Source organism: Podarcis bocagei (assembly GCF_964188305.1).
Source record: "Podarcis bocagei genome assembly, chromosome: 16".
Lineage (NCBI taxonomy): Eukaryota > Metazoa > Chordata > Lepidosauria > Squamata > Lacertidae > Podarcis > Podarcis bocagei.
The window spans coordinates 17905660-17930717 of NC_138142.1; the positions used below are offsets into that span (position 1 = coordinate 17905660).

The 25058-nt window shown below is 49.2% G+C and overlaps 1 protein-coding gene across 1 annotated transcript; it reads right to left on the reverse strand.

The window, feature by feature from the left end:
* Positions 1-3910: 3910 nt before the first annotated feature.
* PRODH (proline dehydrogenase 1) lies at positions 3911-23961 on the reverse strand. The gene is made up of 14 exons (XM_081174987.1): positions 23609-23961; positions 21946-22154; positions 17957-17991; positions 17066-17209; positions 15623-15687; positions 15372-15488; positions 12990-13069; positions 10889-10970; positions 8372-8464; positions 7072-7218; positions 6471-6646; positions 5751-5849; positions 5526-5614; positions 3911-4536 (listed from the first exon to the last, which is right to left on the reverse strand). Exons 1-14 carry the CDS (start codon positions 23939-23941, stop codon positions 4343-4345), a joined length of 1863 nt encoding a protein of 620 aa, XP_081031113.1. The 5' UTR covers positions 23942-23961; the 3' UTR covers positions 3911-4342.
* Between the last annotated feature and the right edge of the window lie 1097 nt (positions 23962-25058).

Below are 25058 nucleotides of genomic sequence, written 5' to 3' on the forward strand. Positions count from 1 at the left end.
TGAACTGTCTTCTTCTCTGAAAGGGTCAAGCTGGGCAGGTGGTCTGTACCATTCCTCCTCTGCCCAATCCCTGACAGTTAGGGATGCTGCAAGGTTGAGTCCAGCAGCACGTATAGGGCCACAGATTCCCCACTGCTCATGTAATGGCAGAAGGATGTGTGTGTGTGTGTGTGTGTGCGTGTGCGTGTGTGTGTGTAAAACAATCAATCTCTGCTGCAGGGAGTTGTGCTATACTGCATATAGCTCAGTGGTATGGCATCTGGTCCTAGGTTCAATCCCTGGCGTCTCTGGGTAGGGCTGGGAGAGACCACCTGAAACCCTGGAGAGCTGCTGCCAGTCAGTGTAGACAATACTAAGCAAAATGGACCAAGGGTCTGCAGCAACTCTCCACTGGTCCATATAGCTAAGTAATGTCTATGTGATGGATAGCCAACATAGCATCCTCCAGATGTTGTGGAATGCCTCTTTCACCAGCCAATAACCAGGTATGATGGGAGTTGTAGTCCAAAACATCTGGAAGGCTCTATGTTGGCTGCGCCTGGTCCACACACAGGACTCTCGTTGGCACTGTGAACGGTGCAGAGCTTTTTCAAGTCTTGCTGATGTCGTCACGCAAACCATTTATGATCGCCGTACAAGAAAATTGGAACACGCTTGATCTCCTCTGCCCTCTAGTGGACAAGATTTGTAACTTTTAAAAAATGAAATGCTTTGAGAGATTTCGCTTTCCCGTTAAGTTAGGCTGCTTCAAATAGGGATCTTCATTGCATACCACTTTCATTTGTAATGTTTCAGTTCCGATACTTTGCAATACTCTGGCTGATGTTTTAAGACCATGGTGCGGGAGAGGCCATGCCAGCCCTCATCCAACAACCAAGGAGCAGTATCTGCTCCAACAATCACTTTCCTCTTCCCTTCACATCTCCTTTTCCTCTTGTATTATGTCTCTTCCATAGTGAGCTTGCAGGCAGGGATTGTTGTCTTCTACGTGCACAACGCTGTAGAAAATTTTAGACACTTTATGTTAAAAGTGTTAAATGAGAATGCTGAGCCATAGCCCACATTCTGTCCGGTAGTGCAAGAGTCCTTGCGTTAGGGGATGGCAGGGTTTAATAGCTGCAGAAGAAAGGAATCCAACACAACAGCTGCAAGAGCAGGAGCTTCTTCTGCATCCATCTTTGGTTATGCCTTTTGGTTTCCCCTTGTGCAACGGCATTCCATCGGCACAACACATATACCATTAATTGAGGGCTGGATCAAATGCAATCCCAAATCCCTGTGCTCCTGTCCCCCCCCTTCCATCCTACCCTCCCTCTCCCCAATCTGTCCCCCCACCTCTCAAGTCAGCTGTCATTCCATGCTGTTGAGATCTTAGGGAGCTCTTAGCATGGTTTTCCCCATTTTTCTATACATTTTTGGTAATTTACCTTGTGTATAACGCCACCGTCAGTACCTCTCTAGTGGTTGGGTACTTTTGGTTGCATAAGTGGAAGTTCACATTCATATGCAAACAGGCATAGCTTGAAACAAAAGGGTTGCAGCATGGAGTGGTTTCCAGTCACACTGTTCCATCCCCTCTTCCCATTCATTCATTCATTCATTCCATTCATATCCTACCTTTTCCTGCAAGGAACTCAAGCTGGTATAGGCTTCCACCTCCCCATTTTATATGGGATGCGGGTGACGCTGTGGTCTAAACCACTGAGCCTCTTGGGCTTGCCGATCAGCTCCTGGCAACCTAGTAGTTTGAAAGCACACCAGTGCAAGTAGATAAATAGGTGCCACTGCGGCGGGAAGGTAAATAGCATTTCAGTGCACTCTGGCACTCATCACAGTGTCCCGTTGTGCCAGAAGCGGCTTAGTCCTGCTGGCCACATAACCCGGAAAGCTGTCTGTCGACAAACACCAGCTCCCTTGGCCTGAAAGTGAGATGAGCGCTGCAACCCCATAGTCACCTTTGACAGGGGTCCTTTACCCCTATTTTATGCTCACACCAATCCTGCGAGGTAGGATAGGTTGAGAGTGAGCGATTGGCCCAAAGTCATCTATTGAGTTTCATGGCCAAGTGGGATTCAAACTCTGGTATCCCAGCTTCTAGCCTGAGAATTAACCAGTCTGGCTCCTCAATTTCTCAGTATTCTGCTTGTCCTTTGAGTACTTCTCTCTCCCTGTCAGGTGTTGTGTTTGTGTGTTCATATGTTGGCAAATACCAGCATATTGGATACCAAGAACTCAGGAGCATTCAAGGAAGCTCAACAGTGGAACAGGCAAAACAAAGTACTTCACACACCACCTAGTGAAACTATGGAACTCACTCCCACAGGATGCAGCCATGGCACACGGCACAAGTGTTTTTATTTTGCAGCTTCCCCACAATGGCATCAAAGTGCAAACTGATATTTCAGCATGCCTCCCCATTCACATTTATCCCATTTCTGATGGGGTAAGCACAACTGTTGCCAATGACTTGTTTGCAATATTAAGCCAACCTCACCCTGCTTGGAAATCTGGAAGCTCGCTCAGTGTGCCAGAGGCCTCAGAGAGGCAATGGGTGGGAGAGAGACCTGCCGGCAGGAGTAAGAGGCCCAGGCTGAACCCGTCCCCATAAGCATATCAGAAAAGCCTTGCTGGATTAGGGCAAAGGAGGTCTGTTCAGTTCAGCATCCTGTTCTCAGAGCAGCCAGCCAGAAGCCTATTATAGAACTCCTGCAAGCAAAACAGCTGCGAGGCAGCAATGCTTCTGCATACCAGTTGCTGGAAACTGCAGGAGCAGGGAAGAGACACAGTTGACTCAAGTCTTGCTTGTGGGTTTCCCACAGGGATCTGCTTGGCCACTGTGAGAATAGGACGCTGGACTAAATGAGCCATTGGTCTGGTCCAGCAGTCTCTTATGTCCATAAGTTCAACAGTGGTTTCTCCACTTGAGATTCCCATCCAGACTTTACTGCCACTGACAGTGCAGGCAGAATATAGTCACTGTGACTAGTCGCCACCGATCGCCATGGTTCTCCTGGGATAAACCTGTCAAGGTTTGTGAGTTTTATGGATGCAAAACTTTCTCAAAAAATGCTTGCAGCTATTGTTTATCTGCTTAGTCTGTGAGACTCAAGGTCAATGCTCAGAGGCAAGGTAATCAATCTACCACTGAGCAGTTCTGTATTCTTTTCTATGTCTATTGTGTTTTGCTTTTGTAGCAGGGTGCACTCTTGAGTTGAGGTTTTGTGGGTTTTGGGGAGATCCAGTAAGACCTTTTACGCTTATAGTAATAAGACTATTACTATAGGGATGTGGGTGGCGCTGTGGTCTAAACCACTGAGCCTCTTGGGCTTGCCGATCAGAAGGTCAGTGGTTTGAATCCCCGTGATGGTGTGAGCTCCCGTTGCTCCGTCCCAGCTCCTGCCAACCTAGCAGTTTGAAAGCACACCAGTGTAAGTAGATAAATAGGCACCACTGCGGCAGGAACATAAATGGTGTTTCCATCATGGTGTTCCGTTGCGCCAGAAGTGGTTTAGTCCTGTTGGCCACATGACTTAGAAAGCTGTCTGTGGACAAACGCCAGCTCCCTCGGTCTGAAAGTGAGATGAGCGCCGTAACCCCATAGTCGCTTTTGACTGGACTTAACCATCCAGGGGTCCTTTACCTTTTACCTAAACTATTACTGATGAATTCTGCTGCCTTTGTGTGTGCCTCTTTGAACTCAGCACAGGAATTGCATTCCACGCATCCAGCTATTCTGCTGCTTTCTGCCCATGCTCTGGAACTGCTGTACAGAGGCATGGAGACAGGGGTGTGTGTCAGAGACTGGATTTGCACACCAGCCCTGTCAAAGCCTGGGCTCACATTCAGGAGGGCTGGGAGTCCTTTCCCCACCAACGCCCATAACATTAACATCGCAACAGACCAAAGAAACTTTAGTCGAGTTAATTTTATTGAGCGACAGCCATCTCCATCTTAGGTGCTACAGAGCCGAGGGTTAACCCAGAAGTGGCGAGTGGTGCTCAGAGGTGATCCTTTCTATCTCCCTACATTCCCACATACACGTAAACACTCGCAATCCATCAAATGGTGAAAGGCAGGGCACCTTGGTGCCGGAACAGAAACTTCAATTCTTGCATGGCAAGGGGGAACTACAAGGTTCACCCGCTCCTCTTATGTACAATCCCAGCAAACAACACACCCGGACTGCTGTAATGTCCACTGCCAACTGGGACAGCACAGTCACTTTGGTTTTTTTAAAGAACGGCAAAATGGCATTGGATGCTTTCAAGCCTTCTTTGCACCTTTGCACCAACGGTTCTACCCATACCCACCTCCCCAAGGAAGTGGGACCCGGAAGGCAAGTCTACAGTAAAGCTGGGGCCGAGAGAAGGGTTCCCGCGAACAACCGCCTCTTCAGCTCCATCCAGAGCAGGTCTTGCTCCTCCTTGGCTCTTGCCATGAAGCCTTGATTCTCCTGGGCTCTCCGGGAAAGGTAAGGGAGGACTTCGTTGACGGGCCCGTAAGGAACGTACTTGTACACAGGGTACCCCGCCTGACCTGAAGAACAAAAGAATGGGAGTTGGTGCAGGCACAAGACTCCGTACAGGCCCATCTGTGGTGCTGAATGAACAGATTCGAGGGCAAACAGAGCTTCAGGAACGCTGCGTTCTATGCTTAAGGCAAGGGTGTGGAATTGGTGTCCTGCGAGCCTCATCAGGCCGGCCAGACTTTTGCCCCACAAGCTGGGCATCAGGGGTTTAAAAGGTTAGTGTCTGTAGCTATGTGAACCCTTAATTTTTTTTTTAAAGTTGGTATTTTACTCTTTCCCTCCATTTCTTGGAGAAAAAATATGTATACAGTGGTACCTCAGGTTACATACGCTTCAGGTTACAGACTCCGCTAACCCAGAAATAGTGATTCAGGTTAAGAACTTTGCTTTAGGATGAGAACAGAAACGTGCTCCGGTGGCGTGGCGGCAGCAGGAGGCCCCATTAGCTAAAGTGGTGCTTCAGGTTAAGAATGGACCTCCGGAACGAATTAAGTACTTAACCCAAGGTACCACTGTATTGAAGTTTTCACAGTACAATTCAAAGAAGAAGCTGATCTGCCAGAAATGATGATCTACAAGAAATACAGTCATACCTCGGCTCCTGAACCCCTTGGGAGTCGAACGTTCCGGCTCCTGAACGATCAAAACCCGGAAGTGAGTGTTCCGGTTTTCGAACGTTCTTTTGGAAGCCGAATGTCTGACGGGGCTTCTGATTGGCTGCAGGAACTTTCTGCAGCCAATCAGAAGCCGTGACTTGGTTTTCGAACATCTTGGAAGTCGAACAGACTTCTGGAACGGATTCTGTTCGACTTCCGAGGTATGACTGTAATGTAGAAATAATGGCAGTGGCATCCATCTGAAAGGTGCCGGAACTCAGTTCTGGCGAGTTCTGGCTGAAAGAAAGCTCTGGTTTAGGGGAACCCTTGGTTCACAGTGACAGTTCTCTAACTTGGGGGGGGGGGTGAGGGGGTCCGTGAATACACACATGCTCACTTACCAAGAGGGAAGGTGATTTGGTCACACATGCCCAGGAGCTGCCCAAAGTAGATCTTGTTCTCTGAAGGGTGGATTCCAAGATCTGCCATCCTGCATAAGGGAAGAGGGGCAAATTACGGTCTATGCAAAATGTTGCCCCTTCAAGAGGCTTTGCTGGCCTGGGAGGCTCCCAGCTGCCAAGAGGCACAGGGGCTACAATGTGTGTGTGTCCCCCAATCCCCAGTACCTGCGAAGTGTGAACTTGACTGTGTCTTTGTTGTGGGAAGCCACCATCACGTTGGCCTTACGGCTGTGCCGGATCTCCTCGAGGATGTAATCCAGGCATCTGCAAGGAATCACAGTATTGTGGAGTTGGAAGGGAACCCCAAGGGTCATCTAGTCCAACCCCCCCGGAAGAGGAGATAGGTAATCATGCCATTGCTACTGAGCCTGCCTTTTCCCTCCAGTGGCTTTCAAAAATCTGAAGATGCACACCACAGGAACACCAGAAGCTGCAATTCCACTGATTCAGACCGCTGGGGTACATCTAGTTCAGTGCTGCCTGCACTGGCTGGCAGTGGCTCTCCAAAGCTACAGGGAGGAGACATTCCCAGCCCGACCTGGAGGTGCCATTTGAGACTGAACTGCATGCAAAGTTGGTGCTCTACTGCTGAGCCTCAGCCCTTTCCCTAAAAATAAGATTCTAGTCCATATGGTTCAAAAAAGAGCTGAATCAAATAGGAAACTGCCTTATACTGACTCAGATCCATCTAGCTCCATACTGTCTACACTGATTAGCAGCAGCTCTCTGGGGTTTCAGGCAGATGATATGCCCAGATTCAGCTGGAGATGCCAGTGGGGAATGAACAAAATAATAAGCAAAGCATAAAAGGAAAAAGGATTGGGGAGGGAAGAGGAAAGCGAGCACTGGAATGGCAAATCCTCTGCCACTGAGCAACAGGCCCACCTGTGGTACATCTCGCTGGTCGCTTGGTAAGTCGGATTGATTGGATCCTCATAGCCCACTTCGGCTGCCCGGCTGCGCTCCTGCTCCATGTAGGCGCCTCTCACCAGCTTGGCACCAAAGTGCCATGCTTCCCGGCGTGAGAGCTCCACGTCCACCGTCACCGTGTCGTAAGCATCCTGCTCACAGGGAGGCAACACAGAGAAGATGCCTGGCGTTGAGTCAGACCAACCACGTTGCCTACAACCAGTATACTCAGTATTACCCACACTGACTGGCAGCAGCTCTCCCAAGGTTTCAGGCTGGGGTTTGAACCCGGGACCATCTGCATGCAAAGCAGGTGCTCAACCACTGAGCTAAGATTCTGGTCCTCATGGTTCCCAATCAAAGAACAAAGCTCCTTTAAATTGAGTCAGGCCATTGGGTCCCTCTACCCTAGTGTCGCCTACACAGACTGGCAGCGGCTCTCCAGAATTTCAGGGTCTGCCGCACAGAATCTCCTGCATCAGCCGCAACCTTGCACGGATCCTGAGGATGCCCACCCCCACCCCCGTTGTGTGCAAGAGCAAGCTCTCTTGAACCCACTCCCGGGATGGTGCCTCACCTTCAAGTAGCACTGGTAGGTGTTGAAGACGGAGGCTCTCTCCTGGTTGAACTTCCGCTGCATCTCCAGGGTGAGGCGGCTGATGGCTGGCTGGAAGTAGGTCTGCTCAGCATCCACCATCAGCCTCACACCCGTCTCTACGGCTTTCTGGAAGCAAACAAGGCGGTGGAGTGAGTCACAGAGGCACAGAGGACATCGCCAGAGGTTGTTTTTCTGCTACCTAACTAAAGCCACTGTCTAGATAAGAGATGGTGGAACCTTTCTGGCCCGGGGCTGCATTCCCCTTCTGAGCGAACTTCTGGGGCCACATGCTATTAGATAGATAAATACAGTGGTACCATGGGTTAAGAACTTAATTCATTCTGGAGGTCTGTTCTTAACCTGAAACTGTTCTTAACCTGAAGCACCACTTTAGCTAATGGGGCCTCCTGCTGCCGCCGCGCTACTGGAGCATGATTTCTGTTCTCATCCTGAAGCAAAGTTCTTAACCCAAGGTACTATTTTCTGGGTTAGCGGAGTCTGTAACCTGAAGCGTCTGTAACCTGAAGCGTATGTAACCCGAGGTACCACTGTAGATTGATAGATGTGTGTGTGTATGTATGTATAATTAAATTTCCAAAAACTTCACACAGACATCATATTTTCTTTCCTTTTTCCTTTTCCAAGTTTTTTTTTTATATTCCTCCTGCTTACTGCATCCTATCTTTCCTCTTTTATATCGTAACAACAACACAACAATCTCTCATTCCTTCTGTCGCCCCTAGTTCAAATCCTGCTCGTGAATTCACCATCCTGTAATATTCAAACAGTCCGAAAAAGGCTTCAATTCTTCCATAAAGCAATCGCTGTTAAGTTCTCTTATTTTAGAAGAGTTTGGATTTGATATCCGGCTTTATCACTACCCGAAGGAGTCTCAAAGAGGCTAACATTCTCCTTTCCCTTCCTCCCCCACAACAAACACTCTGTGAGGTGAGTGGGGCTGAGAGACTTCAGAGAAGTGTGACTGGCCCAAGGTCACCCAGCAGCTGCATGTGGAGGAACGGGGAAGCGAACTTGGTTCACCAGAATACGAGTCTACCGCTCTTAACCACTACACCACACTAGCTGTTAACCTGGCTGATTTCAGCATAGGCCTTTACCTATCCATGCTTCTTTGGCAGGAACTTCATCTTTTCATTTTTGTGGGCTACGTGCTATTTTTAATGGGCGCCTGCTTCTACACCTCACCCAAACAGCCCACCTCTCTCTCTGGCAGACCAAGGAAGAAGAAAAAGATTAAAAACCCTCCCCAAATTCTTACCTTGGCGAGAACGTCCATCCTTTGCAGCATTCGCTTCATTTGGCGCTCTTCCTCCTCAGTGAAGCGAGAGAGAAGTGGCTCCAGCTGCCCTGTCTGGAAGAAAGGAAGACACTGAGGATGTGGGGCAGATTTTTTTTGGGGAGGGGTGTGGGAGGGCAGGGGACCCTCATTGTACCCACAGAAAGAGGATTGTACATGGCAGCAAATCACTGTCACTGAGTTAAGATCCTCAAGGTTCTAAATAGATTTTTTTTAAAAGGTATCAGGATTCATAGAATTGTAGCGCTGGAAGGGAAAACACATATACTCAAACCGCTGGAAAACCCAGTGCAAAAAGAGCTTTTAAGCGCTCTACTTTGCATGGGATTAATCTGTGCAATTTCAACCGTGCAGGGCTGAAATTGCTCAGGTTAAATGAGCGTAAGATGCAATCATATAGCACAATTTTTTGGATCCAGGATACCCTAAGGAACCCTTGTATATCCCAGCTTGATCACGGAGATGATCTGGAGCACCATAGCTAGCTGATTCCTGTGTTACAGAGGCCTGGCTGGTCTTGGCCACAAGTTGGGCATCTGGTTTTGCCAGTCCAGTGTTGTGGAACACTCTCTTAGCAGAGGAACACTCCTCGCATCTCTTGAAGATTTTTTAATGCAGCTGTTTAAAATCTCCCCTGAGTAGCCAATTTAATTTTGGTACTGCTTTGCATTGCTTTTAAATATCTTTACGATCCTGTACACCACCCTGATGTATTGTGAGACAGCAGTATGTATGCATTATTATTAACAATAAAATATTAAGCACAGTTGTACCTTGGATCCCGAACTCCTTGGAACTCACACGTTTTGGCTCCTGAATGCCACAAACCTGGAAGTGATTGTTGAAGTTTGTGAACGCTCTTTTGGAACCCGAATGTCTGACGGGGCTTCCATGGCTTCTAATTGACTGCAGGAGGTTCCTGCAGCCAATCAGAAGCCGCGATTTAGTTTTTGAACGTTTTGGAAGTTGAACGGACTTCCAGAATGGATTCCATTTGCCTTCCAAGGTACCACTGTAGTAGTACTAAATAAAAGAGAAAAGTGGTTTTGTAATTTGCTGGAAGCCACAGAGTGGCTGGGGGACCCAGTTAGATGGGTGGCATATAAATAATACATACATACATTTATTTTTATTAATATTATTATTATTAACAACTCATAGGTAATTGGATAACTAGCTGCACTTTCCAGAAGCAACTGAAGACTTGATCCAACAGGATTTTCCCAGCTGAATAAATGGGTCTACAAGTGTTCAACTTGTTAGGGTTTTTGTCTTGCTTTCAAACTATGTGCCATTTTTGCCTTTGTAAAGTTATCAGAAGGCAATTAATATATCAAAGACAATAGCAATAATAAAGAGCAACTAAGCAACTGATTAGGGATGCAGGTGGCGCTGTGATCTAGACCACAGAGCCTAGGGCTTGCCAATCAGAAGGTCGGCGGTTTGAATCCCTGTGACGGGGTGAGCTCCTGTTGCTCTGTCCCTGCTCCTGCCAACCTAGCAGTTCGAAAGCATGCCAGTGCAAGTAGATAAATAGGTACCGCTTCGGCGGGAAGGTAAACGGTGTTTCCGTGCGCTGCTCCGGTTCACCAGAAGTGGCTTAGTCATGCTGGCCTCATGACCCGGAAGCTGTACGCCGGCTCCCTCGGCCAATAAAGTGAGATGAGCGCCGCAACCCCAGAGTCGGTCACGACTGGACCTAATGGCCAGCGGTCCCTTTCCTATTTAAGGAACTGATTAATGTGCTTTGCAGCCAAAAGAGGGCGCCAGCCAGGCACCAGCTCTGGGATCAGCCCTGCTGCCGATAGCTGCTACCCAACCTGGTTTTTCCCTCAGCTGGAGAGGAGAGATTAAGGCACAGCTGGTGATATAGAAACAGGATGACTGTTAACATGCATAGGCAGATCTAGTGCAGGCTTGGCCAACCAATTGGTCCTCAGCTGCTTTGGATTAAGCCTCAGCCACTTATGGCATATGATGATAAGGAGTGAAAGAAGCTGAAGTCCAAAATAATAATTTATATACCTCCCATCTGACTGGGTTTCCCTAGCCACTCTGGGTGGCTTCAAACAAATTAAAACACAGAAAAACCTTTTCTCTATCCACTTCCTCTGTGCCATGCATAATTATATGCTGCCTCTTCCTTGCCTTTTCTCTAAACCAGCTGTTCCCAAACTTGGGTCTCCAGCTATTTTTGGACTACAACTCCCAGCATCCCTAGCTAGCAGGACCAGTAGTCAGGGATGACGGGAACTGTAGTTCAAAAACAGCTGGAGACCCAAGTTTGGGAAAATTCCCAAACACTGCAAACTTTCCTCAGAGCGGGAGACGCTCAAACTCTGTCAATAATTTCAGGTGTCCCAAGGATCTCACTGCTTTCATTTTGATAGTGGAGAAGATGACAGGAAGGGTTACTTTTTCCAGCACCCTGAGGGACCTATGTATGTCCCCCCTGCCCCTCCTTGCAAAGCCATTTACCTTAATGTTTGGAGTAAGCAAGAGTTTGGAGATCTCCGTCCGGGAATCAATTAGGCTGTTCCAGTCGAGCAGGTCCACTGTTCTGGGGGTGAAGGGAAGAATGAGAATGGAACTGTTGCATGACCAGGCTTTGAGAGGCAGGTAACTTAACAATAATTTTATTATTTACATGCAGTCCATCTGACTGGGCAGCCCCAGTCACTCTGGGCAGCTTCCAGCAAAATATTAAAATACAGTGGTACCTTGGGTTACATACGCTTCAGGTTACAGACTCCGCTAACCCAGAAATAGTACCCCGGGTTAAGAACTTTGCTTCAGGATGAGAACAGAAATTGTGCTCTGGCGGTGCGGCAGCAGCAGGAGGCCCCATTAGCTAAAGTGGTGCTTCAGGTTAAGAACAGTTTCAGGTTAAGAACGGACCTCCGGAACGAATTAAGTACTTAACCCGAGGTACCACTGTACAACAATTCATCAAACATTAAAACTTCCCTAAACAGAGCTGCTTTCAGATGTCTTCTAAAAGTCAGATAGTTGTTTATTTCCTTGACATTTGATGGGAGGGTGTTCCACAGGGAAGGAGCCACTACTGAGAAGGCCCTCTGCCTAGTTCCCTGCAACTTCGCTTTTCGCAGTGAGGGAGCCACCAGAAGGCCCTCAGAGCTGGACCTCAGTGCCACACTATTGGTCACTCGAGCTAAGTGTCGCCCGCACTGACTGGCAGCAGCTCTCCAGATTTTCACACAGGGAGTCTTTGCTAGACCTTCTGCACACAAAACCAATGCTCTACCTCCAAGTTATGGTCCTTCTCTGAAGACATAGGAAGCTGGACCTTAAGTGTCAGTCCATTGGGGCCACCTAGTTCGGTAGTGTCCACTCTGACAGGCAGCAGTGGCTGTGCAGAGAGATTTTCAGGCAGTAGTCTCTTCCGGCCCTACCTGGGGATAGAACCTGCAACCTTCTGCATGCAAGGCGGTGGCTCTGTTCCTGAGCTACAACCCACCCCGGCCAGAATGGGGAACAGGAGCTTCACCCAACCTCAGAAGCTCATGCAGGGATGTGCCCTTCCCAGACACCAAGATGCCTAAATCCACCCTCGAGGAAGGAAGGCTCTGGATTTTTGCAGCTGGAATTCATCATATGTGATAGGGCTTTATTTTCACTAGAAAAGCAAGGCCTAAAATTCAAGGGTAGGGAATTATAGGGACCCTGACATGTTGATGGACTTCAGCACTGATAGCACACAGTCAGGGAAGATGGGAGTTGGTGTCCGGTAGCACCTGGAAGTCCACATGGGGACCATGGCTCAGTGGCAGAACTTTGCATGCAGAAGGTCGCAGGTTCAATTCCTGGAATCTCTCAGTAGGGCTGGGCGAGACTCCTTATATGAAACCCTGGAGAGCTGCTGCTAGACAGTGTTGACAATATTGAGCTGGATGGACCACATGATAGAAAGAAACTCTGCATGTTCTATATTACCGTATTTTTTGCTCTATAAGACTCACTTTTTCCCTCCTAAAAAGTACAGTGGTACCTCAGGTTAAGTACTTAATTCATTCCAGAGGTCCGTTCTTAACCTGAAACTGTTCTTAACCTGAAGCACCACTTTAGCTAATGGGGCCTCCTGCTGCTGCCATGCCACCGGAGCATGATTTCTGTTCTTATCCTGAAGCAAAGTTCTTAACCTGAAGCACTATTTCTGGGTTAGCGGAGTCTGTAACCTGAAGCATATGTAACCGGAGTTACCGCTGTAAGGGGAAATGTTTGTGCGTCTTATGGAGCGAATGCAGGCTGCGCAGCTATCCCAGAAGCCAGAACAGCAAGAGGGACCGCTGCACAGCGATCCCTCTTGTTGTTCTGGCTTCTGAGATTCAGAATATTTTTTTTCTTGTTTTCCTCCTCCAAAAACTAGGTGCGTCTTATGGTCTGGTGCGTCTTATGGAGCGAAAACCCCTTTGTGTTAATATCCCCAGACGTGCCAGCCATTCCCACTGCCCCAGAAACAGCCCAACCGATTCCCCAACATGTACATTGTCCTTGCCACTGCTCTACAAAGCTGCCCCCCATAGTCTTGTTCCTTGGACTCAGAAGCGAGGGGGCTTACCCTGACACGCCCAGCTTCTCGCCTGTGAACCAGTGCTGACTCTCCGCCTTAGTGGCAACCCCCAGCTTGGCCAGTGCTTCCTGCCAAGAAACCAAAACGAACCCATTTTAATGGTTAGATATGAATATTTATGACATTGTTATGCTGTTTATCGCTCCCTGAAAGGGATTCCAGAATAGCTTGACAAGATCCATGATCGGGCTTGCAATTGTTTTAAAAAAGAGGAATATTTGGGGGGGGGGGGGAGGCACAACACAAAAGGAAAAAGGATTGAGGAGGGAGGAGGAAAAACGAAACCAAGGCACCACTTCTGAAAATTACAAGGTTCTATCTGATGTCAGCCTTACTCAGATACCCACTGAAGATAATTTCAGTGGGTTGACTGAGCAACCAGCTGGGGTGGAAACAATTCAAGCATCTCCCAAGTCCTGCATCATAAATTTATCTCCCCTCACCGTCCCCTCAAACCTTCTCCCTCACACATGGTGCTAAGAGCGGCTTTGTAGGTGTGGACTTTCGAGCAGGGAACAGACACAGCTTCTCAAAACCAAGTTGGCTTTGAATAAAGCAGAGAGCTGGAAGGGTTTTGCTGCAGATCTCCTGAGCCCCACAAGAGCTCCCTCTTTCATCAGAGACTCACCACAGCTTTGCGCACCAAGACAGGAATGTGAAAGCCAGCGGTGAATTCCAGAAATAGTCTCTCCTGCCTCCCCCCTCCGCTCCTTTTACAGAAGAGGAATGAACCCCCTGCCAAATCACACCCAAAGGTTTACTATAGTTCAGGCTCTTGTTTCTATCTAACAGGCGCCTCCAGGAAAATACTACAGATGGCGTATGACGGCCAAAAACTCCTCACACCCTCCCACAATCAGGTTTTCAGAGATATGCTGATTCTACGTGTGGAGGTATGATTTTGCTACCGGAACTAATAAGGCATCAATAATCCATCTACTCTAGGGTAAGGGGACCTCAGCTTGTTTCAGGTTCAAGTTTGCTCTTTGTCTGAAGCCAAAGAGAGCATGCTTTATCGCAGCAAAGGAAGAAGAATGGATACAAAAACGTATAGAATATGCAGAAATGGCGAAGCTTACCGGAAGAATAAGAAATCAAGGTAACAAACTTTTTATAGAAGAATGGAAATGGTTTTTGAATGTTTACAGATAAACTGTAAACAGATAAGAACATTGGCAGGATTATTGTATTAACCTGCAGTTTCATAAGAGTATATATTTAAAGATGTACAGTGGTACCTCGCAAGACGAATGCCTCACAAGACGAAAAACTCGCAAGACGAAAGAGTTTTTTGTTTTTTGAGTTGCTTCGCAAGACGAATTTCCCTATGGGCTTGCTTCGCAAGATGAAAACGTCCTTTTTCTTAAAACCGTTCAATGCATTCCTATGGGAAACCGTGCTTCGAAAGGCAAAAAAACTCGCAGAACGAATTAATTTCGTCTTGCGAGGCACCACTGTATAAATGAGCAAATTAAGTTAATTTGGATATGCAGAAGATATTAAAAATAAATTTAAGGAGCCGCAGAAAGAGGGGGAAGGAAGTCAAGTTTTGAAATGTCAAATTGATTGTAAAATCAGTGAAGTGTACAAACCTGGTAAGTGTGTGTGTGTGTGTGTGTGTGTGTGTGTGTGTGTGTGTATGCGCATGCTTTTTCTTAGCGTTTTTAACGTTTGGGTTTTAAATGCTTTGGCTTTTTAAAAAATGAATGTTTATTGTATTTTGCTTGGTGCCCAGTTATTTGCCATGTGGCACTTGCACGCTCCGCCCTGGGATCCTCCAGTGATGGGCTGCCTGATCAACCCGGCCAATAGAATCACAGAATTGTAGAGATGGAGGGGACCCTGAGGATCATCTAGTCTAACCCCCTGCAAGGCAGGAATACGGCTGTCCCATACGGGGATCGAACCTGCAACCTTGGCGTTATCAGCACCACACTCTAACCAACTGACCTAATAAATGAATGAATCAGAGGTTCAAGCATGAACAGGCCTTTTCTGCAACCCGAAGCCCTCTGGATGTCTTGCACTACAACTCCCACCAGCCACAGCTTCACATGGCTGCATGATGCCAGGGCTGATGGAAGAAGCACAGTACTGGCTGGGAGCTGTAGTCCAAAATGGCTGTGCTGCCTGGGGGCTGATGGGAGTTGTAGTCCAACAACATCTGCAGGGCACTAGGGCTGGGGGAAGTCTGGCCTAGCACCTTTCCGGAGAGGCAGCGAGGGCTGGATTTTGGAGCCCAAATGCTGCCCCTGATCTCAGCCCCGTTTTGTCCACAGAGAAATGAGGCAGGGTCCTCTGGAAGAAACTCCATCAGCCCCCGCTGCTCCCCCCAACCATCCCACCAGGGACTAGAGCACGAAGACTCACCTGCAGCTTCTCCACCTCCAGCTTGGTCTCCAGGGCAGCCAGACCCACCTTGCCCTGCTCGGCGGCCAGCTGGTGGAAAAATCGCCTCCATTTCACCAGCACCTCTGAGAACTGCAGCTGGAAAAAGGAGCAGAAGAGGGAGGGACAGAGAGGAGCGTGTCAGTTAAATGCCGGCATCAGCAACGTGGCCTTTCCAGGGGAAAAATCGGAACTGCAAAATTTCACATGCACATTTTGTCGGTTCTGCTTACCAGGAACTGAGGCCTCCCCAGTGCGGTCAACTTAATGGCAGAAAAGCCATCTTCCGAACTGCCACCTGCCAAAGAAAGGCAAAGCACGGTCACCCTCTCTGCCCCTTTCTCCATGAAGACGCGGGCAGCACCCTGTGGGTGGTAGCCTGCATTTCGTCCTCACAACAACCCTAAGAGGTAGGCCAGGCCAGGCAGAGATTAAAATCCAGAGTCTGGTAGTCCATATCGGCTGCTTTTAGCCACGACATCACATTGGGCTGCTTTGTGTATCACAATTACTAAGATGCTGTGTTTATTGCAAAGGTGGCTAGCCGTTTTGTGGACAGCGAGCCACATTCAACGTTAGCCAACCCTCTGGGGGCTCCATGGCAGCCGCAGCTGGAGCGACCACAGGCAACGCCATCTCAGCTGATCCGTGCGGATCAGCTTCTGGGTTTTTGCATGCCTCCTATGTGGCGTTCCCAAAGCAAAGGAAGGATTGGACTCTGATTAACAGAATACACACGAGGCTTGACTAGCAAGACTCTGGGGGGGGGGGGTGCCAATAATAATCCCTCTCTCCACCCCCTGGCCCAGATAATTTTATTCACAAAAGAACTTTTTACACAGTGTTTGTAAGAACCAATCAGATTTCCTCTGAGCATTTCAAAAACCCCATGTGGAACAAAGTCAGATTGGAAGAAATTCTTCTAACTACAAAGAAACTTATTTCCTACTTGAGCACGCATATGTAGTTCTGAATAAATAAAAGAGGAAGCAAGGAGGAATGCTTTTAGGAAACTACGGAGGTCATAAACAGCAATAAACAGGAGAGAAAGGATGGCCAGGAAAGATTAGGCATCTTTATCACCTCCATGTGAAACTATTTCCTGGCCCTAAGATTAACAAACTACATCAAAGTAACCTACTATCTTTATGTACTGAGGATGCCTGATGAAGCAACTGGCCTGTGTTTCAGAATGCTTATACGTGCCTGTCAGGTGTAGAGAAATCAGAGATGCAGAAGCTTGTGGGATTTGATCAGAAACTATTGTCAATGAATCGAACCCAGTCAATGCAATGCTTTCATTGCGGACACAATGGCTTGATGCATATTTTATAATTCCTCATAGTAATCCCATCTGATCACTACATCCTAAACCAGGACTTGTTTGGTGCTCCTAGTGCAAGGTAGGTGTGATTCAGCTATGTGTGCTTACACACTGCTTGTTCACTGGGAAGAGCAAACCACGGTTTACTGTGATATGAAAAAAATCAACTCCTTGGCTCTCAAAAGGGTACCCAAGCATGGCTGATATGAAGTGGAGTTTACACCATAATATAGCAAATTTGATTTCTGGCTCATCTCCCTAAGCAACCCGTTGGCTGTCCAACTAGGCTGCTGCAAGAGTCAGTGCAGGATTTATTATGTTACTGTTTCCCAGAGGGGCTTATCCTGCCTACCAGAGGCCTCGATGCATCGCAGGAAGGTGTCCATGTGCCGGTCGCATTTGGCTTCATCCGCGTAGAAGTAGGTGCGGGCGCTGATGACCCCGTCCCGCCGGTCGCCAAACTTGCGGTGCACACTGTAGCGCTTTTCTCTTTGCTCTGGGGTGGGGGGAAGAGAGAGAGACAGGACAGGAAGTGAGAGCATGTGGACTACTGCAATGCGCTCTACGTGGGGCTGCACTTGAAGACAACTTGGAAACTTCAGCTGGTCCAAAATGCAGCCACTGGATTACAGACTGGGGTTCCATTTGGATCTCATATAACTCCCTGTTTGAAAACAGCTGCACCAGTTCCTTTCTAGGCCTCCTTGACACTTGAGGTATACGTTCTTAGCACCCCCCTTAGTCTTAGGGTTGTTAGTTGTTTTAAATAGATGAAAGTCCTTCGTTTGGTGGCGGCATAGCTGCTCCACTTGCCAAAAAGTCCTGGGGCTGCCTCTGGCAATCAGTGCAGATACTACCTAGCTAGATAGACCTTTATTTTAGTAAATAAAATGGCTGTGTGGTTTTCGTTGGCTTTCAGGACACCCAGTTAAAAGGAGATTCCTCCAGATGTTTTGAGACTACAATTCCCATCATCCCTGACCACTGGTCATGTTAGCTAGGGATGATGGGAGTTGTAGTCCCAAAACAGCTGGAGGGCCGAGTTTGCCTATGCCTGCTCTACCCCAAAGGAAATACAAAAACGAGGTAGCTCCATTTTTCTGCCATGGGAAAATTTCACATTAATGAAGACCCGGGGGGGGGGGAGGAGTGGGGAGCGATCTGGAGAATCAAGACACTTGGCAGGGGGAGGAAGAGAAGGCAAACACGAATGGACAAGAGACATGAAAGCTGCTTTACTTACTGCCAGTCTCCTTCTCAAATGCAGAGGTACAGGAGCTGAAATGAAAAGATGAACTCAATTTCAGCAACCAGAGGCAGGCAAACGGTAGGCCTTTGTGTGGCTTGCAGCAGATTTCTGACGCCCAGTTGTTTAAACACAGCCTCCCTTCCCCCAGCTAATCCATTGCCTCTTCCAGATGTTGGACTCCAGTTCCCATCAGCCCCAGCCAGCACGGCTGATGGTCAGGGATGATGGGAACTGTAGTCTGACAGCATCCAGAGGGAGCTAGGCTGGCGAAAGCCTACTGAACATTAGAAGGTGGCTTCCTTCACCCCTTTTCTAAGTTAGCCTGATGAGATTACTAAAGCTTGGTGGGAAATCCAGGAGTGGATTTTTGCACGATGGGACTGGGTGCACAGCTCTGGTGTGGATCACTTCTCATCCACTTGTGCTTGGAGGACCTTGTGGTTCTAATGAAACAATAATGTAATAAATCCTGCAAGCCTGAAGTGTGCTCGCCCCTGTTCTTTGCAGACTCGCCCCAGGCGACTGATGAGTCACTGCAAATAGCAAGTCCAGCCAAGCCACATATGGGAGGGTGCAGGCAGGCTTTACACACTCTGGGCTTTGCGTGGGAGCAGCCAGCATGCTGCTGTCAGTGAAAGCCACAAGTGCCTAACCAAGGTCATCAGCAACATGCAAATCTAGTATGCTCTGAGCTGCTACATTTGAGTTGCAATCATATAGCCCAGGCTATAGGATTGCACAATAAGAATCAGCTGTTGCATAGTTTGTGCACTGAACTCCTCTTCCGTGCAGTTTCTAAACGCTGCTTCCCCATAGTGCAATTTGTGGACAGAGAATGCTAGATACAGCCCACTAAAATCAAGCATGGTCAGGGATGCACTCATCTAGGCTTTGCAAACAAAATGACAACTCTTCCCCATCCCCATTTAACTTTTCTCCTGCTTGCCCAAGCACAAAAGTTCCCAAGTGGCTGAGATTTTATGTGCTTGCAGCCAGCTTTTCCGCTCCGCAGAATGAATTCCAGAACGACAGGAAGTGTGGGAGGGGGCTGCAGTTATGAAACAGCAGGAAAGAGTTAAAGGAACCAGCGAACTCAAGTTCACTGGATGGAAGCCTGCCTTACAGGGAGTTTGCAACCCAAGCACTCGGCAGAAACCTGACCTGTTCCATTATTGTAAGGTTGCCCCTGTGACAAGGATTAGCGAGGCTGGCTGAGCTCATAAGCTTGTACCTAAGCAGAAGGGAATTTCGGAGGGTGGGAGAAGAGGAAGGGAGGCAGATTTTAGAGCAAACTTTAAGAAGGCAGCATGGAGCAGTTTAGTGAAAGAGCACAAACTCTGAACACAAAACGTCTTGGGTTCACTCCCCAGCAGCTGACACTAAGCAGCCTTATACTGTGAGTCTGTGACAAATCACTGGCCTGTCTCAGTATTGCCTAGACCAGTTTTTCCCTAACTTGGGCCCGCAGCTGGTTTTGGACTACAATTCCCGTCATCCCTGACCACTGGTCTTGCTAGCTAGGGATGATGGGAGCTGTAGTCAAAAAACAGCTGGAGCCCAAAGTTTGGGGAACACTGGTCTATACTGACCAGCAGGAAGGATTTTAGGTGGAGATGAATGGGAAGGACAGAGGGAGAAAAACATATCCCTATGTGCTCTCCATGCCATGCCCCATTTTAAAAACTGCAGCAGCACACAGTAGCCATCAATTGCCTCAGCCTCCCTGAATTTGTCCAATCCTCTTAAAGCCAACAAGCTGGTGGCCGTCACTGCCTCCTGTGGCAGGGAGTTCCGCAGCTCAACTATGCAGCGCATTAAGAAGTCCTTACTTTTATTTGTCCTGAATCTGGGATAGCTCAGCTGGTAGAGCATGACACTCAAAATCTTAGGGTTGTGGGTTCGAGGCCCACACTGGGTGAAAGATTCCTGCACTGCAGGGGGTTGGACTAGATGACCCACTGGGTCCCTTCCAATTCTACAATTCCAGGATTCACCTTCCTTACGGGTGGCCAGGTTCTAGAGGGGGAGAAAAAGCTTTTCTCTATCCACTTCCTCCATGGCATGCATGATTTTATAAACTCCTCTCCTGCTGCTTCTTACTTGCCTTTCCCATAAACCAAAATGTCCCAAAAGCTGCAACCTTTCCCCTCCCCACAGGCTCCCCAGCAGGGGCTCTCACGCAGCCTCTGCACATGTTACAGGCAGCTGCTCTGTTTGCATAAGGGACCCGCCTTCCCATCAGCAGACCAAAGGAAAGGGGAGGCTTGCCCCCATCCAATCAGGCTGCCCGAGTGTTTGGATTCCCTCCCCTCCTTTTGGCAAGCCCCAAGTTGCACATTGCGTACCAAGCAGAGAGAGAACAATCCACCTTGTGACGCAAAGGCAGCTTTGGTTTCACCATGGCCTCCTGCCAAACAGCTATGGGAACTGGGTTCATAGCCTCAGAGAACTGGTAGAGACCCCAAGCCCAAGTCCCTGCAAGGCGGGAACCACAGCTGAAGAATCCCTGACAGGTGGCCACCCGACCTCTCTGTTTATAGGAGAGTCCGAGGTAGTCCACTGCCACACAGCTCCGAGTGCCAGAAAAATATCCCGAACGACAGCCTCCTATCTTGCCATTTGAACCTACTGGTTTATGCCCTCTGCTCTGGGAGCATCAGAAAACATCTTCTGTGGGACAGCCCAGAGCTTTCCAAACTATGTGTCGGCTGCAGCATGTAGCCATGTCATGCAAACACTCCCTGCGCTCCTCTCGGGGCTGGAAAGGGGTAAGTTTAAGCTCCGGTTTGCTAGGAAAACCGAATTGCTGTGTTGCAAAATGATGCACATCTGAAAAGTACGGAAAGCTGTGCTCTAGTTTCAGGCACCGAGCAAACATACCTGAGAATGGCAAGGATTGAACTTGCACACTAAGCAAGTGCTCTTACCCGCCCCCCCGCTATACAGTGGTACCTTGGTTCTCGAACGGCTTAGCTGTCGAACAAATCAACTCCCGAACACCGCAAACCCAGAAGTGTTCCGGTTTGTGAACGCTTTTCGGAAGCCGTGCCTTGGTTTTCGAATAGTTTCAGGAGTCAAACGGACTCCCGGAATGGATTAAGTTTGAGAACCAAGGTACCACCGTACAGACTACTCATCCACTGAGCTCAGCACTGCCTACACTGACCAGCAGCCCCTCTTTCAAGGTTTCAGGCAGGAGACATGTCTAGCCTTGTAACCTGGAGACGCTGGGGACTGAACGGGAGACTTTCTATGCACAGAGCAGATGTCGTATCACTGAGCTACGGCACACCCCTGGTTTAAGCTCTTCTGTCAATCATCTCTTTGGCACGGCTTGTGTTTCCAAAAACAATCCACACAAAGCATATTTGATTCCCTCTCCACCCTGCCTGAAGCCTCGAGATACGCTTGCAAGGAAGATAAGTTTGCCAAGAGAGACAACGCACAGGAAAAGGAGCAGGAAGAAAGGGGTAGGTATGAACTTGGCCGTTGCACATTGCTGAAATAGTAGTCTTGTGGATCTCTCTTCCGGCACTGTCCCCTGGGCAGCCCCAAACATGCACACCACCTGGATTCCATCATCACTCAGCCTGTCTTCGGCTAAACATCCCCCCAAACCGGTCCTCCTCCTTGCTGCGGGGTTAGTTTCAACCCGTTGCAGCTGCCTGCAGCTGGGGAAACCACCCGCCAAAACCACTCCTATCTTTCAGCAAAGGTGACAGAGCAAAGCAGCTGACCTATCCCTTGCAAGCAAGTCAACACTTGGAAATTACATAAGCCACTTCTTCCCCCCAACCAAGGACACACACACCTCTCTCATGCAAAGCCAAGACCTCTCTGCGTTCCTGCCCTCTGCCTCCTTCCTCTCACATTTCCTTCTCATGCAATGCAACACGCCCAAGGAAGCTCCCGTTGCAACATAGTAAGTGGCTTGAGCCCAGCCACACACAAACACTCTGCCACAAAAGCAGCCTCTCACTTACTCCAGTTCCTTCTTCTCGGCCTCCTCGGTGGTCAGGTCCTCTTCCACGCTGTAGTCCAGCACGGAGCCCACGCCGCAGGCACTGTAGCGCCGGATGAGAGGCTTGATGGCCTCTTGGTCCTCGCCGGCCACAAACTGCCCATAGAAGGTCAGTTTCATCAGCTTCTCAAAGAGCCACTGGCCCAACAGCTTCCGGCTGAAGCTCATCAGCTGTAGGATGCAGAGTCAAGGGGTTAAAATGGAGGAGGAAGCAGAAAGGCAACTTTGCTCTAAAAAAGGGCCCTGCTAAGCTTCCGAAGGCGTACTAGGAGTCATTGGGGCTGCAGCCACAGCAGGGCTGGCTTCTTCCACGAGCATTTACTTTCACAAAAACAGAGACATGCAAGCCATCTAGCTTTTTTTCTTGCCCATAGGGTCAGGGGAAGAGCGGATAGCATTACTTCACAACTGCTCAGGAAGAAAAAAATACATTTTCAGGACTTTTTTTCCAAATAACATTGCGAAATCAAGTAATTTGCTGCCCCTGTCTGCATGTGCTCCTCTGTCCTCCCCATCCACTTTTCTTTTTGTGTCATGACTTTTTAGATCATAAACCCTAGGGAAAGGGGCTGCACAGCTTTTATGCATTTGTAAGCCACACAGTGGGGTTGGGTGGGGGCAGTGACTGAAAGGAAAGGTGCAAATGCTTTGAACAAACACATGTATTTTAATATAAACCTACAACATTCAGGGTTTTTATTGTTCCCCATTACCCACTTCTAACAAGGCAACTTGGGACATGTCTTATTGCATTTGTATCCCACCTTTTTCTCCAAGGAGCTCAAGGTGGCAAACATGGTTCTTCCCCGTCTCATTTTATCCTCACAACAACCCTGTGAGGTAGGTTATGCTGACAGGGGAAGGCTGATACCCTAAGCTTCATGGTCAAGTGGGGAATTGAACCCTGGTCTCCCACTATACCACACTTGCCACTGGAGGCTGCTCTGGTAGGGCAAATACAGGTGCTGTCCCACCAGTCTCAGCTGTTGCCACCACCCCACCTTCCTTTTGACTTACAAGGAGCCCGAGGGGGGCTCTACCTGCCATTGGTTCTGGCGCCACCTACTGTCGGTCTCCCTACCCTCTACCCTACCATTCCTTATGGAGCATCAAAGGGCAAGCAGGTTCTCATGGCAACAGCCTTTGTGTGAGAGGCATCACACACAAGGAGAGTGGCCGGCAATGGGAAGGAGAGAAAGGGAACGAAAGATGGAGAAGGAAGCAGGGGTGACAACTTGAATAAAATATGGGGGGGGGGAGCAGGTAAGGCTCGCCCCGTATAATCGATCACAAGATGTGGCACATGTACACTAGCTAAATGGCAATGCCCACCAACTTTGGGGTCGCACAGCCCCTTCAGATATTTAATTGGGGGGGGGGGCTGAAGGGACCTCGGTCCCTAGAAGTTGGCTCCTACGGAAAGAAAGAAGGAAAGAAAGAAAGAAAGAAAGAAGAAACAGAAATGGAAGGAAAGGGTGAGAGAAAGAGAAAGAAAGAGAAAAAGAAAGGAATTGACTAAAAGAGAGCGGAGAAAGAAATGAATAATACTGTAAAGAGATGAAAGGAAAGCGAAAGCAACGAAGCGCGTATCCTGCGCGGCGCCCCCCGCTCGACCGCCTCCTCACCTTGTCGCCGTGCTCCACCAGCGGCTCGAGCGAGCAGAGGCCGAGCACCAGGAGCCCCCGGGCCAGCTCGCCGCTGCTCTTGCTCCGGAAAGCCTCTTGCGCGTCCGCGAAGTCCACCGCGGGGGGCGGAGGCAACGGAGTCGGCGGCTGCTGGTGGCGCGCTCCGGAGGATGAGGTTGGAAGCGGCTGGGCAGGGTCAGCCGAAGGCTGCTCCGCAGGTGCCGGCGCCGGAGCAGCGGCCGTGGCAGAACGCGGACAGCTCCGCAAGGCGAAGGACTGGGCTGCGCGCAGCGCCAACAACGCGCCTTTGGAAGTTCGGCAACGCCCGGCCATGGCTGCTGTAAAAGACGGTGCCAGAGCCCCGGCGAGTTTAAATAGGCTCCGTTGTCCTCTGGCCACGCCCACCGCACCCTTCCATTGGCTGGAGCGCACGCTGGGGGGGACACCGCCCTCCGGTGCCGCGCCCAACCGCTTCTGGTTGCCCACCGGGCAGCTTCCTTATTGGTTAAAGGAGACTCGCCCCTCCGCGAGACCACGCCCACCGCGAGCCTTCTGTAGCGCAACAGACCCGCTTGACGTTTGCAGCGCTTCACGTGAATCTGGATTAGAATGCGCAACTTTAGGACCGGAACTCAAGCAGACTCGCCTCTGGCACCTGCCATCTGCCACCCGGGAAACTGCACCCCTTCCTCATAGGGAAGGATTGGCAACAGTTTGCTGTATCTATGGACCAGTGAAGGAGCTGCTGCTCTGACGTTTGCTTTCCTCTTCCCTCCGCGATCCCTTTTCCTTTTGTAACATGCCTACTGAATCGAGAGCCTGTGAGAAGGGACTGTTTTGTCTTCTAATAATAAATGTACTCTGTGTGTGTGTGTGTGTGTGTGTGTGTGACGACCTTTTTTCTTCAAGGAGCTCAAGGTGGCCTACACTCTCCCCCTCCTCATTTAATCCCAACAGCAAACCTTGTGAGGCTTAGTTGCCCTGAGAGGCAGCGACTGGCCCAGGGTCACCAGTGAGCTGCCTAACCAAGTGTGGATTTGAAACCAGCTCTCTCCCAGGCCTTAGTCCCACACTCTAACCACTACGCCACATTGGTGACTTGTAATTTAGGTGACTCATAAATGCTATTTCATTCATATGGGCTTGCCACCAGCAGCGGACCAGGTTGGGCTCTGGCCAAGGCCCCCAGGCTCCCACAAGGGCCCCTCACTGACCTGGCCTAGCTGTCCTGCCTCTCACTGCCCGACAGTACTCAAGTCTTGCTCATGGGCTTCCCATTGGGACACCATGTTAGCCATTGTACAAGCAGAACACTGGACTTGATACGTAGATCCAACCTAGATCTAACCCCTGCACAGTCTCATCAGGGCTGACCTTAAGGCAATTGGAGCAACTGGGCCAAATTGGGCTCCACGGGCTGCTCCTAAGGGGGTCCTTGCACAGGGCAATC

Bases quoted from the DNA above. Each gene is read 5' to 3' on its own strand.
- PRODH (XM_081174987.1), bottom strand. From the start codon at position 23,941: ATGGCCGGGCGTTGCCGAACTTCCAAAGGCGCGTTGTTGGCGCTGCGC. The intron at 22,155-23,608 runs GTGAGGAGGCGG...TGCATCCTACAG, and splicing joins TGGTGGAGCACGGCGACAAG to CTGATGAGCTTCAGCCGGAA. The intron at 10,971-12,989 runs GTAAGCCCCCTC...CTTCACCCCCAG, and splicing joins GAGAAGCTGGGCGTGTCAGG to AACAGTGGACCTGCTCGACT.